The sequence below is a fragment of the Telopea speciosissima genome, chromosome 2 (assembly GCF_018873765.1).
Source record: "Telopea speciosissima isolate NSW1024214 ecotype Mountain lineage chromosome 2, Tspe_v1, whole genome shotgun sequence".
NCBI classification, from domain to species: domain Eukaryota; kingdom Viridiplantae; phylum Streptophyta; class Magnoliopsida; order Proteales; family Proteaceae; genus Telopea; species Telopea speciosissima.
Genome location: NC_057917.1, coordinates 80478012 through 80499247, shown reverse-complemented (window position 1 = coordinate 80499247; position 21236 = coordinate 80478012). Strand labels below are relative to the sequence as shown.

The window sequence follows — 21236 nt, the reverse complement described above, 5'->3', positions numbered from 1 at the left end:
AGGACAAGCTGAGCATCTAACTACACTTCTATTCTTCTTAAACATAATTTATATAAAAAAAATTTATTTCTCACCACCTTATATAGGTACTAGACCATTGATCATATAAAGCACCAATTGGGTAGTTTGCATGTTAAATTTGTGACCTATCTTAACTAGATACCTTACCATTTTAGTGAACCTTTCTTTCATGCATTTAAAGCTGTTAAATTTGGAATTAATCAATAAATGGCTGAAGTTGCAATTCTACTAATCAACAGATTGTGACAATGAGAATAGTCCATTTGTAAAATTTCAAGGCCAAATCAATCATATGACCAACTATGTATAATTTTTTTTTTTTTACCCGAACCATATAAATCAAAATCTTGAACAACATTTATCCATTTATTGGGGCACAAGGTGTAATGCCTTCAAACAGAAAGTATCTTGATTATACACTATTAGAAAGTGACATGAAATTTTGGTGGAAATCAATTCGTATATGGAGAGAGAATACAGAAAACTTGTGAGGAAGTGGGCCCACTAACTGGACGGGCTGGATCGAAAAAATGCACCACTTGGACTTGAGGGGAAAAAAAGCTTTGAGGTTATTTTTGTCTTAGTAGACTGACTTTCATAAGCATTCTTTGGACGGCTCAGACTGGTCCATCAATACACTGGTGGGCCTGAGGGCCAGCCTAAAACTGACGATCAAGAAATAGACTCAGACTTTGAATTGAAACTATTAGAGTTATTGTAGAAGCGGTACTTCGTTAACTAGGTTCAATTGGGTATGACTTCTTTTGTTAGATGGATCATCACTTGTGGATTAGGGATCTAATAATCGTTGCAAAGCACTGAGAGAGAAGATAGAGAAACTAGAATACACCATGAAGAAGGTCAAAGGGGTAGAGGATCAAATGATCGGTTTTGAGGTCCAAATGTAATAACGTCCTCTTCTCGGACCAGGTTAGGATTGTTTGACGAACCTCCAAACATGCACGTGTGGCATTGGTCCGTTCGTACTTTGTGGTCTATGCAAAGAGTAAGAAGGAATATGCACAATTGGAAGAATTTTTATCCTCTCCTGTTATTGCACGGTGCACTACTGCATCGTGCGGCTCTGCAGAGGCCATGTGGCACAGCGGGTCTCACATGGTGCACATGGCCTCTATAGCCGTCGCACGATGCATTACTGCACCTTGCAGTAACGGGAGAGGATAACGATTCCAATTGGGAGGGGGGTAGTAAAATGGTATCATCCATATATGGCCTACATGAGGCCCACATGGTCAGAACAGAAAAGATAAATGTCACTATAAATTCCGTTATTTATTATGTAAGGACGGTATAAAGGAATCTATACAAGAACGATGCAGCAATCTTTTTTCCATTATTAAATTATAATTTTTTTAATCAGAAAAAATATACAATAATTTAACAATTGTTTTATTGTGAAAAGATTTTATTAGTTTATATTACGAGAAAAACATGCTCTTAGATTAAATCACATTAGAGTGCCATCAACTACAATCGCTACTCCCTTTAAAAAAAACAATCACTTCTTTATAAAATATATTTTATGTGGCTCTTCATGACTAGTCTGGATTATCTACCCGTACCTGTACCCGTACCCGTACGTGAATGCTTTATGTATGATTTCGTGATAACACATATCCTCTTGCTTTCATAAATGCCTTTTTATACTGTCATTACGAATTCTTAGATAAACATATAAAGAAACAAAAGGACACATGTCATCAAAAAAATTTGAGTGAAACGTTCACGTATGGGCTGGTGATCTGGGTTCCTTTATGATATGGAACATAATGGAAACTACCAATATATCCTTGTCGGCCAATAATTGCAGTACTATGATGGTTTGGTGCCTTGTGGATCCACTCTTCTTGTTTTTCAACGACACACTAATTGGATGGCCAGATCAGAGGTTTGGAGAATGCACATTTGACATTAAGTTCGTTGTGTCTCAATAAACACCAACTACTCTTTCAACTTCACTTTTATCATTAAATGGTTTGCTGCTTGGTTACAACTACAATGCGTTTCAGCTAAAATGTCAAACCCAAAAATATTGGTATTAATGATTTAGGTTGAGCTTTTGCTGTATATTGGCTTGGCCTTATCACTTCTTAGATATGATAGGATTGGATATGTTTAATTATGGAAGAAGGTTCAGTAAACGACATAAGAGAGCGCACCAATGGGGGGTGATAGAACGGTTTCATATATAGGGGACGTTTATCATTTCATGTGAAGAGAGAGAGAGAGAGAGAGTGTGTGTGTTAGCATATCCTCTGCCAGCAGTTTAGAGAACCTATTCTCCGTAATTATATAGAGATATCATGTTGTTTTAGGGTTAAAGATGAATCATTATTTGTTTTTAGTTCCTTGGGATCAATTATCCATTGCACAATGCTCCCGTCATTGCGGGATTTGAGGAGGGCCATAATGTATATAGGCGTACTTTTGCTTTATTAGAGATGCTGTTTTTAGACTTGAACCTGTGACTACTTGGTCACAATGGAGCAACTTTTACTATTGCACCAAGACCTGTCCTCAATTAAAATTTTATATTTATACCAAAAAAATATTCCAAATAGCAAATTACCAAAATGATCTACACATAGCAGGTAGTACACCTCTCTCGCATTCTCTTTCATCATTGATACTTTATGACACTCTTTCTTCTTCTTAATCATGTGAGTCTTCTTTTGAAACACTTTCTCTCGTACATCCATTAGCTGGGTATAATAGTTACTAATACACACGTATTAGTCCATCCCCCTAACAATTAATAGCAAATATTTTTGGAATTCTCAATAAAGTTCATATAGTACAATATCCAGTTCATATAAAGCATTGTTCAATCCAGACCAGGTTCTACACCATGAAACATGCTTACCCCTTATAAATTTTATAACCACAACCGTTGTGTTAGGTAGGCTGGGCCAAGAACTTATTTCTAACAGTTAACGGCCCCACTGAAAGCCCCCCTCCCATAAAAAAAGAAAAATAAAAAAACACATGATATTATATTATGGTTGTACTCGTTTAATGTTTAGGGTAAGAGATTGCTGTCTAATCGTGTAGTGACTGCACTAGTGCGAAAGACAATGAGAGCACACATAGGGGATTTTGCATGAATGGGATTTTTTTATTTATTTTTGGAAACTGAACAGTAAATTAACGTGGTTGCATGTCTAGGTATAGTAACCACACGATCAATTATCGTTCTTTTTCCATTATTAGGGTTTAAAACACGAAATCAGGACACGGATCGGTCTATCGGCCAATTATTGGATCAATCCCGAAATCGGTGTTTTTAATGCCCCAACCTTGTTTCTATACAAGAATTAAACGAGCCCGGTGCCGAGAGGCCCAGTTGAATACCCTAGCTCATCAACTTCACCCACTACCTCTAGGCTCTGACCCAAGTTGAGGTGACCCATACTTTTTCTTGGAGGGAAAGTCGTTCAAAATTTTCCAAATTGGCTGGCAACTCGCCGTGAAAACGCTATTTTCCATATAGAGAGAGAGAGAGAGAGAGAATATATTTCGTCTTTTTAGTTTTACGCGTTTTGTCTGAACTCGTCAGTCTCAGTTATTGTCCGTGCAACAACTCTGGCAGTTTTGAATTTTCCGACCCTTCTCCTTTTAAAGGGTTTCTTCCATAATACAGTTGTTCTTGTTCTTCCGGGTTTTGCTCAATTTTAGGGTTTTTTTTCCCCCCCCCTTTTGTTTTGTTTCATTTCTAAGAAGAACAAGATGACACAGACGAACAGAAATAGCAATAGAGGAAGCGGCACTGATTTCCATATACCCGACGAAATCTTATCTGTGATACCAGCGGATCCATATGATCAACTCGATTTGGCGCGGAAGATTACTTCCATGGCGATTGCGTCTCGTGTGTCGAAGCTTGAGTCGGAATCTGGTCGGTTAACGCAGAAGATTTTGGAGAAGGATCGGTTGATTGGCGAGCTTGAAGAGAAGGTTTTAAGGCTCGAAGAGTCGTGTCGGGAGACTGATGAGCGGTTAAAGGTCGCTTTGGAGGAGAATGTAAGGATTTTGTTTATTTTGAAATATGGTCATTGGTTCTTACGAAATGAGAAATAGAATTTGTGTTGGGAGACTTTTGTTTTTTTTTGTTTTTTTTGGCTCTGATTTGGTCATTGTTTGTAACGAATTGAGGCTTTGATTTACGAGGATTGATAGTTGTCTCTGTATATAGGCCACGCTATCGGAGGAGAGAGATTCTCTGGCTATGACTTCGAAGAAACTAAACCGGGATTTGTCCAAGGTCAGAATTTTATTTTATAGCTTTCATACCGAGAAAACGTAATATAGTTATATTTATTTTTTAATTGTTCTTGCTCAACAGCTCATGTATATCCAATCATTTAATGTTATTCTGCTCGCAGGTGTGTGTATCTCATGTATATCCAATCATTCCATGTTATTCTGCTCGCAGCTATGTGTGTGTGTTTTAACTTTCTGAAGCCTACCAAGGTGCTTGCAGCACAAGAGTTGGCACCTCATACTTGTGCTTTGTGGTGTTTCTTACACATTGACAAATATGGAATAACACTTGATCACCCACTACCAAATTGGTTGATGTAGAATCAGGTTTTGTATTTGTTCATTCAATTGGAGTTCTTTTGGCTAATGGGAAAAAAATTACAGAAAAGAAGTGGTGCCATTTCTAATTGGGTAGATGTTTTACTTCCATAGGATTTGCTTATTTATGAGGCCCTTTAACTTAAATGTATATCTTTTCATGAGTATATGCTTAGTGATACTCCTATTGTATAGTTAATGTCCAGTGGGTTGTGAAACTATTGATAGTTACGATGAGAATGGTTTGAAGGCAACTGATCAGTTAGGAGAAACATTAATGTATAACTTGTGAGAATGCCACCCTGACTTGGAGATTCAACATCAATGGAAGTGGAAGAAAAACATTAGTGGTTGAGTGGCAAGCATTGTATGATGGTTGGATGGAGAACAATGGAGTAGGAGAAGGTGATTAATCATAGAGATTGGTAAAGATTTGTTTCTGTAGTGTGGATCAAATATTTTTGTGTTTTAACCATGGATTATTTGTCTACTTGACTTTTGAGGAGTTGCATGGTAATGGAGTCGCGGCCAACTTGGGTTAGTGGCTTCATTTAGTAGTTATTTTGAACAATATTCTTCCCATTGACCATACTTGAACCGGAAATTATTTATTTTCAGTCTTAAAGAAGAGCAAAGAAGCATCCAATATTTCATCTATTGTGACTTTGTGATTAGGATTTGATTTCACATTTCATTCAGTACGTTAGAAAGTGGATTCAAATAGTGACAGCTGTAATTTAGATATATGAGATTCTGGAGTCACGGGCTTAAGAAATGAAATTCTTTCGTTGCTCTTATTGTTGATTTCTAGTTAGAACATTTGAAGAATGGGAATTTCTTCTTCTGTGAGTATTAAAATATCTACCCTAAACACTTAAGAATATTAGATAAATCCCTCTATAGTTGCTATGGGTGAAAAATTCACCCTTGGTCTTTCTGTGGGATCTCTTGTCACTCCTGTGTTCCTAGCTGTTAGAATGCCAGATCATTTTGTCCATTATGGTAAAAAAAAAAAGCGTATGCGGAAGGTGATGCAGGTTCATCATAGATATTGGCTTATTTCTTTAGAAATAGGCCTAGGGTTGGGTTATATACATGTTGGGCTTTTGTTCCCAAGGGTTTTCTATGTATTAGGCCACTTTAATGAGCCTAAACTAGGGGTACATAGGTTGCATACGGGATTAACCCAATACTTAGTTTATTTTTATGTTTTCTAATTGAACCGGTTCAAATTGGTTGCATCCAATTGGTTCAATTTAAGTGATCATGTGACTTGGTTGAGTGGTCATGTGATGTAAGTTGGGCTGGATTAGGACTCTATAAGTCCAGCTATGTTTTGAGTCTATTTCCTTTAGTATTTTAGTTTCCTAGTCAATTTAAATTACCTAATAGGTTAGGGATAGGATTAGGCCATTCCTTTTTAGTGTCTAAGTCTATTTTTGAGTCTTCTATATAAGTTTGTAAGGGAGGCCAGCATTGTATACGAATTTGATTAATGAAAAAAGTTTTTGCTTGTTGGCTGCCATTGTTGCTATTCCTGTGCTCCTTGTGAGTGTGCATCCTTGTTCTATCAAGGTGGAAAGGGACTGGTGGAATCCGGTTGACTCCTTACGACGTGATGGCTGGGAGGATCTTCTTCAAATTCGAAGGTGGCTTTATCCTTCACAACTGTCGAAGCTTGCTGCCAGTGGAATCTCCAGTAAGTTTGACGCCAAAATTCTTCTTCTAATCCTCTAATCCTTTCCCCCAATTGATCCCCTTTATTTTTGGTTTGAATCCCATAAACCCTAACTCCATTAAAGCCCAAAACCTGCAACTCAATTCTGTCCAGAATTGCAGAATTTCCAAACTCATCAAAACCCTAACCTTTTTATACCATATTGACCCCCTAGACCTGCCCATTAATACCCTATAAACCCCATTCCCAAATTCCCATCCTAAACCCTAATTTTGCCCTAAAACAGCCCCTAATTAGCCCCAAACAGCAGGCTTGACCAGACCTTGCTTATATCTGGCTCCTAGTAGGATTATCTCCTATTCTAGGACTACATTAGAAGGGTTCTTAAAACAGGTGCTTAGGAACCCTTTCTCCTTTACATTTGTTCAAAGGCTGGTCTATGGTGTTTTAATTGATATTAATATAATGGTATCGATCCCTTTGTGGCTTTTACAAGAATATCTAATCTGAGAAACATAAATAACAAATTACTCCACTTACAACTTCTGATGGTTATCGATTTCAAAAGGAACTTTTTATATATTTGACTCTGAAATACCAACCTTGTGACTATTCAAACCAGAATCCCTACACCTACTCAGTTTGAGATTAGGGAAAGCAATGGGTGGCTTCCATCTGCTTTGCATCTCCTCCTGTTTGGCAGAAGATGATGTTGGTAGGAGAAAAAATAGAAATTGAGTGAGTGTGCTCTTCTTCCTTCTGCGTCAAGGTACATTCCATTAAAATCTCATTTTTGACGGGACTTTAAAAGTTTAGTATTATTACATATGATACCCTCATTTTAGTCAGCACTCAATTGGATGCTAATGGGTAAAAGGATCAATGATGGCAACACAATTCAGCAGCAATTGTGACGATTATCAGAACCCTTTGATCATATATCTTATGGTGGGAATTGGCAAGCAAACCCATTAAATCATTAATCATACAACGACATGTTAGAGAAACCAAACCTAGCAATCATTTGGGCCCCACAGAAGTTTCCAAGGGGTTCTGCAAGCTATGGCACAGGCAGCTTTTTCAAGGTTCTGGGTGAATAAACTGTATTATTGGCAAGCAAACCCATCAAATCATTAATCATACAACAGCATGTTAGAGAAATCAAACCTAGCAATCATTTGGGCCCCACAGAAGTTTCCAAGGGGTTCTGCAAGCTATGGCACAGGCAGTCTTTTTAAGGTTCTGGGTGAATCAACTGTATTTTTCATGTGTTTGGATTCATTTCTTTTGGGTTCCTGGTTGAACTCATTTGAATAGAGTATTGCTTTTTTGTTCTTAATTTCTGTTTTACCAAGGCCAGTCCGATTAGTTGCTATTTTTCATGTGTGGACTCATTTTTTCTTGGGTTCCTGGTTGAACTCCTTGACAATTGTGGACTGATTTGAGCAGACTATTGCATTTTTGTCCTTACTTTTTTACCAAGGTCAGTCTGATAAGTTGCTATTAGTTTACACATTAAGCGTTGGCTACTTCTTAAGATGGATTAATAATTTGGTTGACTGTTAAATGTCTTTAGTTCTTGTGTCTTTCTTTTGAATTAGTATTGTGTCTTCATTTTTGACTGTTTCAATTTGTGTAAGCAAATAAATAATTTTTTTTTTTTTAAGTTTTCATTTTTCTTTTGAGCAGTCTAAATTTTAGTTGTTCTGGCAGCTGGAGACATTCAAGCGGCAACTGATGCAGTCACTCAGTGATGATAATTCATCTGTAAGATTATTGAATTAGACTGTCATATCTATGTGTTCCTTGTGACTTAAAATTTTCATTTGTTGCCATATTCTGTCTCTCTCGATCTCGATCTTTATCTGTGTTTGCCTGTGAGTGTTCTTGGGCATGCATATCTTTTTTATGGTTGTAAATTAGTCCCTAAATGATATGATCTGTTTATAGGTTGTATAATGTATATAAATATTATATCAAAAGCTTAGCTTATTTCTTTCTGATTTTGTTTTGTTTAAGCAGCAAGCTGAAACTGTTGATATTGGAACCTGTGACCAGTCAGTTACTAAAAGCTATTCGTGTAATGGTATGTTGACATGATGGAACTTTTTATCTAGTGCAATTTTGATGAGGATTCCTAGGAACTTGTCGTAATAGTATGTGGACTATGCATATGAATATTTTCATACATCTTCTGGCTCAGATGATGGAGCAAATAAATACATGCCACCACGTGTTGTTAGTAGCTCTACAGAAACGAGGAACCTGAATGAAGATGGTATGCTGATTTACTTATTCTTTGTTGATTAATGCTGTTGGAGTGATTTTGCTCACTCATGACACCCCTCGAGCTGACTATTTTTTTACAGCCACCAGACATGTTGGGCACAAATACTCAATGACTCCATACCTCACCCCACGCCTTACTCCTTCTGCAACACCAAAAGTGATTTCCTCAGGTTGCTCTCCCCAGGTGTACTCTGCTGCTGGATCTCCAAAGAAGGCATCCGGTAGCACATCACCAACGAAAACTCACTTTGAAGGACGAGGAACATTTTCGTCATGGTATCCATCAAGCCAACAGTCCTCTGCAGCAAACTCTCCTCCCCGTGGACGCCCATTACCAGGTTTTTTACATCTTTTTTCTTTTAAATTTTAATGCTTGTTACTATGAACTGTAATGATCGTCATTGGATTTCCAAAAGCTGCTATAGGTACACGGCAAGTGCAGCCGTATGCATGTATAGGATAGACAAAACAAAACATTTGATATGTTGTTAATAGTGCTGATATCCAATGTTCATTGGACCATTGGTATGGATGTTCATTACTGATCTCAGTCCTGAATGTTCATCCAACTACTGGAGGGGTCATGACCAACCTACGTGGTTCTCATGCTTGTAACAATCTGAACTTCTGACCGTTTTTGATTTCCTTAGAATTGTTAATTAAATGTCTGACATTTCAAGAAACGCCAGATTGCTCATAAAATTGAGTCATCAATGTGGTCCAGTTCCAGGACATAGCTAGGGATGTAAGGCCTGGCTTGGGCCGGACAGGGGTGGGCCCAGTCCAACACTTATTTTTCGGAGGTGAAGGCCAGGCTCGGGCTAGCTAGTTCATTACGGGCCTTGGGCTTGCCGTGTAAGTTGAAATGTACTACATATAGCATTCCAGATGTGCTGTTAATTAAAAGTTTTCCAATGATATATTTGCTAGGCATATTAATAATGTGATGTATTACATGTTTTAAAATGTTTGATATGAACATATTATTGTTTGGTAAAAGGTTATGTGCACGGTTATACACTAAACTGTTGGATGAGTACGTCTCTTCCCCGTTCAACGGTTTGGTGCACGACCGTGCACAAAACCTCTCTCCCTATTGTTTATGATATATTAGTATATTTATTTATCTATTATCTGTCATAGTTTAATGTGTATACATACAAATATCAAATGAATATACTGATATTTGTATGGTTTACATTTTGGGCTCCGGCCTGACCGGACCATTGGGCTAGGTGGAGATCAGCTCAGTTTGGCGCAGAAAATTGGTCTCATTTCAGGGCTGGAATGATAGGGCTTTGGGCTGGCCCAGCCCGTTTTCATCCTCTAGACATAGTCCATTTGGAATGTGTTGCATTACTTGGATTCTCTCTGATAATAATTACATAAACCAAATGGTGTGCATGCCATTGTTAATGTATTAAACCATTTTGTTCTTCCTTGATCATTTATGAGCTTTGTGTACATTGCAATTGGTTTAGTTTATCTTTGCCTTCATCTAATTTGTCTCTTTGATTTGTTCTGTAAAACTTTTAGCACGAACTCCACGAATTGATGGCAAGGAGTTCTTCCGGCAAGCCAGGTCAGTTTCATATATCCAGTTCTCTGGTTCTCAATATCAAATGGAAATTGAGTTGCATTTCTCAAGATTGTTTTTGGGTATTTATTTCATTCAGGAGTCGTCTCTCATATGAACAGTTCAGTGCTTTTCTAGCCAACATCAAGGAGCTTAATGCTCAAAGACAATCACGGGAGGTATTTAGCTTTTTGATTTCCCCATTAGCTTGTCCCGTTTCTTTTCTGTTTTTTCTTAGTTGGATAATTTCAACTGTTGGATATTGACCGAAAAAAGAAATGGTTATTTCTGCATTCCAGGAAACCTTAACGAAGGCAGAAGAGATATTTGGAACAGATAACAAAGATCTTTACTTGTCTTTTCAAGGGTTACTAAACCGCAACACACATCAGAACTAACATACATTTCTCGGAGAGGGTTCATGGATCATAATATTAGGTATTGTTATCCCTTTTTTCTCTCCCTTGGAAATTACCCTTTGTAATATGCTTTGTATTTTCTGTGTACTTCTTGATACAGCCAGCCAACCTAGATTCTAGATTAGGAATCCAAGATCACATCAGCTGCTCCACAGGCTCATATCTGAAATTATTCCTGATAAACCAGGGCTGAAAAGGCGTGATGGGGAAAGAAAGAGAGAATACAGAAGAGATTGGAGGGGTGTTTTGGGACTGTGAACTACCATGGACAGGAACTTTGAACAATAAATTAGAAGAAAAAGAGAAGAGACAGAAGAGAGAAGCCTTGGCGCACTTCAATTAAAATTTCTTTAATTCAACTCTAATCTGTAGGAGGTTTAGTTGCATATTTACAAGAAAAAAAAAGAGAATCTCCTAAAATCTATTAATTAACAATAACCTCTAAATACTTAACTAATTAGAAATTAGAATTGTTGAATCCTAAATCTTCTAGATAACTTGGGCCCTACCCAACTAACCAAAAGAGGATTCTTTAATGACTAAAATAAAGCCAATTACACTACCTAATGGACTCCGCTACTACTTAAATATCTATTTTCGTAAGTCTCTTTAGTTCACTTTTGAGTTTTATAATTCAGCTCATGACGAATAAAACCCAAAAGCTCAAAACTCCATACCCAATAAATATCAAAATAGGACAACTTTTTTGGACTGGGCTTGAATTACCTCTATTCTTATGAAATTTGTTTTGTGAAAGAAAGGTGTTGATCCCAATGTGTTAAAATCTCATCGGATCATTAGAGTCAAGACATAATGGGTAGGTTTCAAATAGGAGTGGGGTGGGGGCATACCCGCACTAGGTCATGTAATACATTGGTTGGTCTGGCATGGTAAAGCCACCTCAATTATTAAACTGGTTTGGCTGGTTTGGCATGGTAAGCCACCTCAATTATTAAACTGGTTAGGCTTAGCAAAGACTGTGGATCTTCGTGGCCTAATAAGGGAGGAGAAAATTAAGGAGAGGTGGAAAGATTATTTTTGTAGCCTACTAAATGAAGACACTTCAAATAATAATGTCCCGAAAGACTGCATTACCCATTAAGACACCACATGTCGTAGATATATATGAAAATTTTGGGTGTCTGAAGTAAAAGAAGCTTTAAGGAGGAGGAAATTAGGCAAGGCAGAAGGCCTAGAGGAGGTCCCAATAGAAGTGTGGAAGAGCTTAGGAATCTGTGGGTTATCTTGGCTAACCAAGTTGTTTAATAGGATTATGAGCACAAGGAAAATGCCAGATGAATGGACGAGAAGCATTGTGGTTCCAATTTACAATAATAGAGGTGATATTTAGAGCTACAATAAGTATAGAGCATAGTTGTCAGGGCGTCAGGCGCCTTGGTCGCCTAGGCTGTCACCTTGTTTTTTCCCCCTCTCCAACGCCTTGGGTCACCTAGATGCCGTGACAACTATGCTATAGAGGCATAAATAATGAGTCATACTATGTCACTATGAAAATATGAGAGAGGGTTATTGAAACCCACTTGAGACAAGAAACTACTATTACGAATAACCAATTTGGTTTTATACCAAGAAGATCCACGACAGAAGCTATTTGCTCATATAGGAGACTCATGGAAAGATTTAGAGATTGCGAGAAGGATCTCCATATGGTCTTTTATTGACCTAGAAAAAGCTTACAGAGTCCCTTGAGATTTATTTTGGCAATTACTATAGAAGAGAAGTGTTTTAAGTAAATGTGGACATAATTAAGATATGTATGATGGTGTGGTGAATAATGTAAGAACTGTGGGTCAAGGAAATGAATTCCCAATTACAATTGGGTTACATCAAGGATCAACTTTAATCCCTTATTTGTTTGTGCTTATTATGGATGATTTAACCAGAGACATTCAAGATGAGGTTCTTTGGTTTATATTTTTTTGCTGATGATATTGTTTTGGTGGATGAGACAAAGGTGGGATTAACACCAAGTTGGAGTTACGGAGGTCAACCTTGGAATCAAAAGGTTTTAGGATAAGTAGAACAAACACAGTTTATATGGTTTGTAACCTTAGTTACATTAGGATGGATAATGAGGTAGTGAAAATTGATGAGAGAGAAATCTCACAAAGTGATTATTTAAAGTATCTGAACTCAATCGTAAATAAAGAAGGTGATATAGGGGATGATATTTCATAGAGAATTAAAGAAAAATTTTATAGGACAATCATACGACGGGCTATGGTGTATGGTACGGAATGTTGGGTAGTTAAGAAGTATGATTTAGTTAAACTCAGTGTAGCAGAGATGAGAGTGTTGAGATTGATGAGTGGCAAAACTAGGAAGGATAAAGTAAGGAATGATCATATTAGAGCTGATTTGTGAGTAGTGCTAATACATGATAAACTATGTGAAATTTGTTTGACGTGGTATGACCATATTCAATAGAGGCATTTGGATGCTCCAATATGGAAGAGTGATTTGATTCAGATTGAAGGCTCTAAAAGAGCCAGGGGTAACCTAAAATGATCCTAGGAGAAGTGAGGAAAGACATTCATAGCTTTGGCCTTGTATCAAGTATGACCTCGAATACAACTGATTGGAGGGCAAAGATCAATGTAGCTGACATCATTTAGTTGTGATAAGGCTGAGTTGTTGTATTATGGTTGACTTGGTTTAGTTTGTATAAATATTGAGGATAAATTATACTTGATGCCTTTATTTTTTCTAATAATTGCACATGCAGTGCATGGTATCTTGGCAATTGCACTCAACCCTTATCTTTAAGTTTCTCTCTAAGTACTGATTGAAAGAATTTTACCTAAATGCTCTTAGTTGTCATCTAATCCAGTGGATTTTTATTACTCATGACACACACTGTTGGAAATCATTGGATCCTCTGGATGATGGGAGCTGTTAGATGGTATCTCTCAACCTAAGTATTTATTTTTGACATGTGATCAAGAAGGTGGTAATTGTTAAAATGAATTGGAGATGGTGTGACAGATGATCAATTAAATAATGTCACATGGTTAATTAATGCAACCCGGGTTACAAAACCCTGCTTTTGATGGGCTTACTAAAGTGATAAAACTCTCAAATAGAAGGATGAGTGTCAATTTCGTAATTTCTGGGATGGTTTAGGATTGCTTTGGAAAAGGTAAAGAGAATCTGGGACGTGAAAGTAATTAAATTTAAGGATAAAGGATGAATCAAGGAACTTTTTAGAATATCAGGGTAAAACGGAAATAACCTTATGACAGGAGGGACTTTTGATAATAGTAGTAAGAGGCTGTTCTTATTTGTAAATAGGGATACCGTTTTCCTTCAAACCTCAGAACTGAACAGTAAGGATGGTAAACTAGTTCGATCAGGGAAGCTGTAAGCTTGTAACTTCCTAAAATTCAAACAGATTAGAACAGGGCTTCACCAGTAGGATCTTCCAGGCTTAGAAAGTAATTCCAAACCAGAAAATAGAATTCCAAAACAACCATGGAAGAATCTATGGTTGAGTTGCTGTAATTTCAGAAAAAAACAGAGTAGATCTTCTTTGTGGAAAGAAACAGCTGATTAAATAGAGAACTAAAGCCAGGATATAGTAGAGTGTGTTTGCCGAATAAGGAAGCAAACAGACTACTAATCTGTTGGATATGACAAGATTATGGATGCTGAAATCTAGCCCAAAACAGGGGATCCACCCAGCTTCGAAGAAGATATATTAAGGACAAGAAGGAGAAGAAACAGAGGAAGAATAGAAGAAGATAACGGAAGGGATTAAGGGAATCTGACCTGATACGGAAGAATCACCAGAAATAGAAGTGGGAAGAAAGAGCACCTTGCTGGTCTACTACCAATTTCAAGCAAACAGTATTCTGTAAACTTCTTTTAATTCAACTAAGTTTCGATGGTTTACATGCTGATATCATCATCCTAAAACCAAGAACTTGCACAGACTAGGACTCTTACTCCTATCTCCTAATTAACAGCAACTTATTTTAATAAAATAAAATTCAAATTACAAATAAGCCATAAAAGAAATTGCCCTAAATTTCCCTATCTATCCCTGCATGTATATACATCATTAATATTGGGTGGGTTGGATATAGCATGTTATTGAAGAATTTCCTTTGGGAGAGAGGAAAAAAAAGGACAAAGAAACAAAAAAATGCCATTCAGGTCCAGAATGGTGGTTAAAAGTAATTTTAGAGGTCACATGACGATTTTTAATGAGTGTCGGAAGCATTAAGAGGGTATAGTGTATGTTACAAGTGATTTCAACCAAAAAAAAAAAAAAAAAAAAAAAGTATGTTATAAGTGATGTATGTAGTCAGGTTCACTTACCAAATAAGAGAGTGCTGCAAGTCTAATTACATAAAAAGATTGTTCAAGGGTAATATACACTGAATTTGAAGTTATGCATGCTTCCTGATGCCTCCTAGTTGTAAATGTTCTGGTTTAGCCAGTCGGCCCCTGCCTTTAATAATTGGCAAGCTCAGATCAGGTATGTAACCCATGGCACCCTTTGCTCAACCTACCCAACTACTGTTACTCCTGAAAGGGGACTGGAGATATTGAGCTAAGGTTTTTCTGGTGGTTGATCCTGTTTGTGTGAAGCTGCTAGGATTGATCATGATTTGGTCACAATTCTGGTGCAAATATTACTTGAATCATCATCATTGCAATTGTTCTTACTTTTGTTATTTTACAATCATTTTACACCTCTGTTATGAAATATTTTCAAGTTAGAAGACAAAAGAAGCTGACATCCCACCTGTTTCTTACCCTTGTTGGGCATTTGAAAATATTTGGACCGACTGTTGGGTGGGTCCTGAGTATGGGGAGCTCATAATAGATTATACGGATCTGATTTGAAAACTTGTGCTTTGCTTTTCCCCACGCTGGTGTACAGGTTACTATTGCTTTTGAATTAAGAAATTCAGATGGTTCTCATTAAAAATAAAAAGAAAAAAAATCAACTGCACTTTTCCTGAGCTTTTCGTCGTGATTTCCTGATTGTTGGAAAGAGTTTTGACGTATTGTATCTTAAGGATCGTCTGGACAACATTTTTAGGTCATTTCATCAGTCCAAAGTATTTCTGTACTTCACTTAACTGTGGAAACTTTGAGCTTAATGATTTTTTAAGCTATTGATAGTGGAAGTGTTGAGCTGCAAATTTAGGTTGAAGGTGTTTGTTAAGGATGTTCTTTTCAACACCAATGTTAGATATAATAACAATTTATCTGTTTTTTGAGAACTTTTGTGAAGTCAATTACTAGGATCGGTGGTTGGTACTACTGCAAGTAGGTGCAGGTTCCCAGGAAGTCAAGAGATCGACTCTCCTGTCCTCACTTTGCGCCAAAGGTGCCCCCTTCTCCTTCCCCTCTCTTGTAACATAGCCCCTCTATTGTGTATCATAGTTGTCCCATTTATGGATGCAAGGTGAACGTTAAATACTGTGAACATTATACAAGTTTCTACATTCTATAGAAGTTTGCTGTTCAATTTTCTGCTTCATGTAGGTCCAAAGCCTCTATTTCATGAAGAGGAGTTTGTAATGGTAGATGTTAACTGTCCGTATTCCTCTTGCAGGTCATTGCAATGTTATTGTTGCTCACTTCTCGTGGCATTTGATTTGTCAAAATACGATGTCACAAGCAGCTTTTGTGTTGACAGATATTTCGAGTTTTGAGGTTCACTGACATTCTGTTGGCAAGCTTGAATTGGAACAGTTAAAACTCTGATTGAATTGTAATTGATTGAGGTGCAAAGCATTAGCATGAGATATGGAGGTATGCTTTGCTGTAAATAACTGTTCCTGGTTTCTCATGGCATATCTGTCCATTCGATTTCGGTGTACAATGTAAAAAATTGTAGTAGTTAATGATGTGTAAGCTTTCCTTCATATGGCACACCTAAGAGATTGAATTTTGCCAAATTTACTTTTGTGTATTTTCTTGTTAGTGTTACCCTAACTTGGACAATCAAATCCCCACTGGAAAATTGGACCCGGGTTCAGCTTGTCTAAGAAGTATATTAATATGTGATTAAGAATGTATGACTCATGTAGCTTCTTGGTTTGTCTAGTGAATGCTCTTATTATGTCATGCGGTTCGCGATTATGATAGTTGACAAACTGGGTGCATTTGCGGTGCAGCTACTTGGTCCCCATTGGTCTTTGATGGATCTAATTTACTGTTGATTTTGTAACTAAGCATTCTTATACTAATACTTATTAAGAATGTATGAGTCATGTACCTTCTTATTAATAAGCACTTAATTTTTGTAATTAAGCATTCTTATACCAATACTTGGCTCCATCTGGTTAGCTGTAAAGTGTTACGTAATTTAACTAATAACATAATAGAATAGTAACATTTTGGATGTCGCATGAAAAATTAATTCTTTTTTGTTTTTTTTAATAGAGAACAATAATAGACAACGAATATATAAATGTGGAAAAAATTTGCCAATGCCTAAAGAATGGAAAACAAAAAACCAAACTTTGGCCCTTGAGAATGAACACCATGAGTAATGCCTTCACTAGCCCAAAAAAAAAAAAATAAAAAAATGGAAAGTGCACTTTTAATTTCATAAGGTACAAGTACACTTGGAATTTAAAGGAGTTGATGAGTGTTCAGAAGGTATGCAGTTACTGGGAAAATGAGATCTACTTATTTGATGCTATAATGTCAAAACTCTTCATTCTTCAATGTTAAGAGAGATTTATAGGATGATTTAGTGAATTTGGGTGTTTATAAATTACTCATATTGGTAATGTAACTTGGCATGAAAATGTCATCTTCTTCATTGAGTTTTGTATAGATTTCTTCCCATATCATACGCCTAAGCTCTCAATCCTTGGCTTCTTGATTTATGTAATCCTTCGCCCTCCTTCGTTCTTTGCCGAGGGTTTTGGGGGGTGGGGGGGTTGGGAGGACGTATAGGGGATGGAGAGAGAGAGAGAGATGAGAAAGCATCGCTCGGGGCGAGGACACCGTTGCTGCTGTAGGCGACATCGACTAGGGATTGACAACGAGGGCAACATAATCGGAATGTTTCGGTGTTGGCTGTGTGTTTCAACCCAGACCTATGACAACTGGTAATGGTGTTTCAACTCCATGAACTGCTAGGATTCATTTAAATTATATCATCGGTTTAGATTAGAGTGGCGAGTTTAAGGGTGCGCTTAAGGTGGAAGGGTAGCGCTGCTACTACTCACTCTTTTTCTTTTCTTTTTTTTTGGTAACACCACTCACTCTTTTTCTACAACAATAGAATGGATCCGGATCTTCTACGGCGCGGATTGCCCGTCCTACCGTGCTATGCAGACACAAGGCGGTGTGCATTGATCGCCTTACCCCTGCCCGCATGCCTTGCCCAAACGAGATTAAGACGTTCATTGCCTATGACCCTGTGTCTGTGCAACACAGTCAGAATAGGGCAGCGCACCGTAGAAGATCTGTGTTGCAATAGATTTGACATACATGACATGGTGAACGTAAAAGAAGGGAGATGGACATGCGAAACTATTGGGTGGATAGAGTAATTTCAGGATTACTAAATTTGATATTCAAACTTAATTGTATGGCTCACTTTATATCGTACTTTTGTTACTTGCATTTTCAGTATGATAAATTTATCTTGCTTTTTTTGTTTTGACTTTTCAACTGATTTTCAATATCAATCTTGGTTTTGACTCAAAAATATATATATATATATATCAATCTTGGTTTGAAATTAAACTTGGCAAAATTATGCTAATATCCCCTACATTTGAAAATATATTACAACCGTACCCATTCCGTTAGCTAGTCGCTGTTAAATAGTGATATCAACAGAGGCTAACAAATTTTTTTGACGCAGCAGAGACTAACATTTTTAAAGACAAAAATACTCTTTGTACTATTAAACTACCCATTATACCCTTGCACATAAAAATATCAAAACCCAATCTTCATTACGAAAAGTAATGTTGATCTTCCCAGACGCTTAAAGTGAATAATCCTCTAATGTAGGGCACGCATGCACATGCGTGTGCGCGTGTCACCTAGCTTACCAGACTTTACTTACAAAAGCAAAACAAACCAGTTTGTAATTATACAAATGCCAAGGAACAACATCATTGTACTCTTAACATTACTTCTAGTAATATACTCTACATTGTTCTTATTAAAGAGAAAAAGGGAAAATAGTTTTAAACCAATTGGATTAAGCATTACAGTTCCGCTCTAAAAAAATAAAAGTGATATTCAGAGCTATAATAACTTTAGAAGCATAAAACTAATGAGTTATACTATGGAACTTTGGGAGAAAGTTATTGAAGCTTGTCTGAGAAGAGAGACTCATATCTCGAAAACGATGGAGGTTTTTTCCTCTCCATCGCTCATAGGTCATATTAGGTTACAACCATTTATTTTTTTTATGAAAAAATGAAAACAAATATAAATTAATAAGAATCTAATTTAATGCATTTCGAAAATAAAAATTTTGTCTTGATAATTGACAACGAAAACATCAGATATACGAAAAAATTATTGAATACATATAAAAAGAAAAACAATAAATGCATTTTTGGTGTTGAGAAAGAAATCACCATTATTAATGATTTCCCTCGCAAAAATGGAAAGAATGCATAAAAATGGTAAGATTTCATTAAGAGTAATTCAGTTGTTTGAACGTTACATAGGACTGACCTTATAGGAGTTATGCATTTTTGGCTTTGAGAAAGAAATCACCATTATTAATGATTTTCCTCGCAAAAATGGAAAGAATACATAAAAATGGTAGAATTTTTATTAAGAGTAATTCAGTCGTTTGAGCGTTACATAGGACTGACCTTATAGAGTTAGCTCTGTATTATAAATACCGAAGCTAAGCTTCACATCTTGATATGAAAACTAAGAATAGGAAGCAACCATGGAAGCTCCACAGGTGAGCTTTGCTCTTTTATCTTTCAACATTTCTCCTTATCTTTTGTGAGCTTTAGTTGTTGGAATGTTCTCTTAATATATCTATAGTTATGTTCATGTCCTAAGAAGTTAGACCTGATAAAATATATGTTAGTTTTATGATTTTCTCTCTCTCTCTCTCTCTCTCTCTCTCTCTCTCTCTCTCTCTCTCTCTCCACTTTTGATTTTGATTCATTCAAAATCAGTCGGGCATCGGCCGGAATCAGCCTGAACCCTAGAACCCTACCTAGATTAATCGATTGGAATTGACAGGAATCGAGATCAGGCTCAACTAATTTTGACTCGAATCGGCCGATTCGATCTATCTGATTCACATTTTTTAAACTATGAATCCATACCAATTTTATAAATTAGTTGTGTTGTAAGTATCTTGAATGTATCTAATCGAATGATGACTTTCTTTCTTAGATAACTCATGTCAGGTTTCACTAATCTACTTTTTATTTTTACTTATAGGCGTATACATCTGATTCGGAACAAGAGTTAGCTAGACTTCAAAAGGATTTGAAACTTATGCTGTTGGTACGGAAGGTAATCATACTTTCCTTTGGTGTTCTTCCGACTCATATTGGTTTTTTTTTTGGGTGAGAAATGCTCATATTGGTATCAATATCGATATCGATATGGACTGACACAGCTGATCAATATCGATATAGATCGGTCGCATCAGTCCATATTAGATCGATTCTTAATCTTCTCCCCACCCAATGCATCCACACCATGGATTTGGGAATCGGTATCGGATTGGCCGTATCGGCTGAATTGTGTTTGTATCGACAGTGGTCAATACTTATACAAATATATTGAGGTCAAAATAGTAAAAAACAAAAATTTTGGGGGTGGAATAATCTGATCTGACCTAATACGACCAATCTGTATCGATTCGATTTGGTATCAACAATAACCAATGCAGACACTAATACTATGAACTAAATCCCTAATCCACACCCATTCACTTTTCCTATGGATAAGAGAAATCTCTTCTGCACCAGTGATTTGTCCCATGAGTGAAGTCTTATAGTATCATTACACTTCCACGTTCTATTTACGAAGTTGAAAATACTCCTATGCGCAATTCATAGTGTGATCCCACGTGAAATCAATGATCCTACAGCAGATAGGAATAACTCAATGTGAAAGACTTATAAGGACTTGAACACCTTCACCATGTAGGCTAAAATTTTCATTTTGCCTTGTTCTTTCTTTTCTGTAGTATCTGATCACCGTCTGGAAGCTGAAGATCGAACGAATGCGTCGTGCAGAACTTCGTCCGGCAAGACTTTTGAAGGCCTAGTCTGCATCCTTCTAAACTTAATAAGATGTGGATTAATTCCATTGTGTTGGATTTTTTAAAATAAAGCCCTTTTAGACATGGATGCTATACTTTTTATTATGAAATTAAGATGATGATATAGAAAGCTGGATATAAATTTAGAAATGTTCTATTGAGTAGTAACCATAGCATGGATGACTGCCACAATTTTCTGAATTGGAATAAGATCAGCAAATCCGGTTCGCTGATTCCTGCTTCAAAAAAGCCAAGTTTTTTCTTGGTTTCAGGTTGATTCAGGCCAATTCTGATGGATCATAATTGGATTGCTCGATTACATCTCATGGTAGCTTTTTCTTTGGAGTTGTGACGGTGGGGAAAATGGTTTTGCTAATGAGGCAATCAAGCTGTATT

The 21236-nt window shown here is 36.8% G+C and overlaps 1 protein-coding gene across 3 annotated transcripts; it reads left to right on the top strand.

Annotated features, from left to right (window-relative positions):
* Positions 1-3679: 3679 nt before the first annotated feature.
* Positions 3680-16518, top strand: LOC122651313 (uncharacterized protein At4g15545). 3 transcript variants are annotated; one of them, XR_006331434.1, is made up of 11 exons: positions 3680-4062; positions 4235-4303; positions 8012-8065; positions 8321-8384; positions 8502-8576; positions 8668-8925; positions 10124-10169; positions 10264-10342; positions 10463-10601; positions 16103-16140; positions 16257-16518. XR_006331434.1 is itself a non-coding variant. In XM_043844658.1 (10 exons), exons 1-9 carry the CDS (start codon positions 3769-3771, stop codon positions 10559-10561), a joined length of 1038 nt encoding a protein of 345 aa, XP_043700593.1. In that variant the 5' UTR covers positions 3680-3768; the 3' UTR covers positions 10562-10601; positions 16257-16518. The 3 variants fall into 3 exon arrangements, 2 of the variants coding, with proteins under 2 accessions (XP_043700593.1, XP_043700591.1); XM_043844658.1 differs by lacking the exon at positions 16103-16140; XM_043844656.1 differs by lacking the exon at positions 16103-16140 and having other exon boundaries at positions 16173-16518.
* Positions 16519-21236: the final 4718 nt, after the last annotated feature.

Bases quoted from the DNA above. Each gene is read 5' to 3' on its own strand.
- LOC122651313 (XM_043844658.1), top strand. From the start codon at position 3,769: ATGACACAGACGAACAGAAATAGCAATAGAGGAAGCGGCACTGATTTC. The intron at 8,066-8,320 runs GTAAGATTATTG...TTGTTTAAGCAG, and splicing joins TCAGTGATGATAATTCATCT to CAAGCTGAAACTGTTGATAT. The intron at 8,577-8,667 runs GTATGCTGATTT...ATTTTTTTACAG, and splicing joins GAGGAACCTGAATGAAGATG to CCACCAGACATGTTGGGCAC.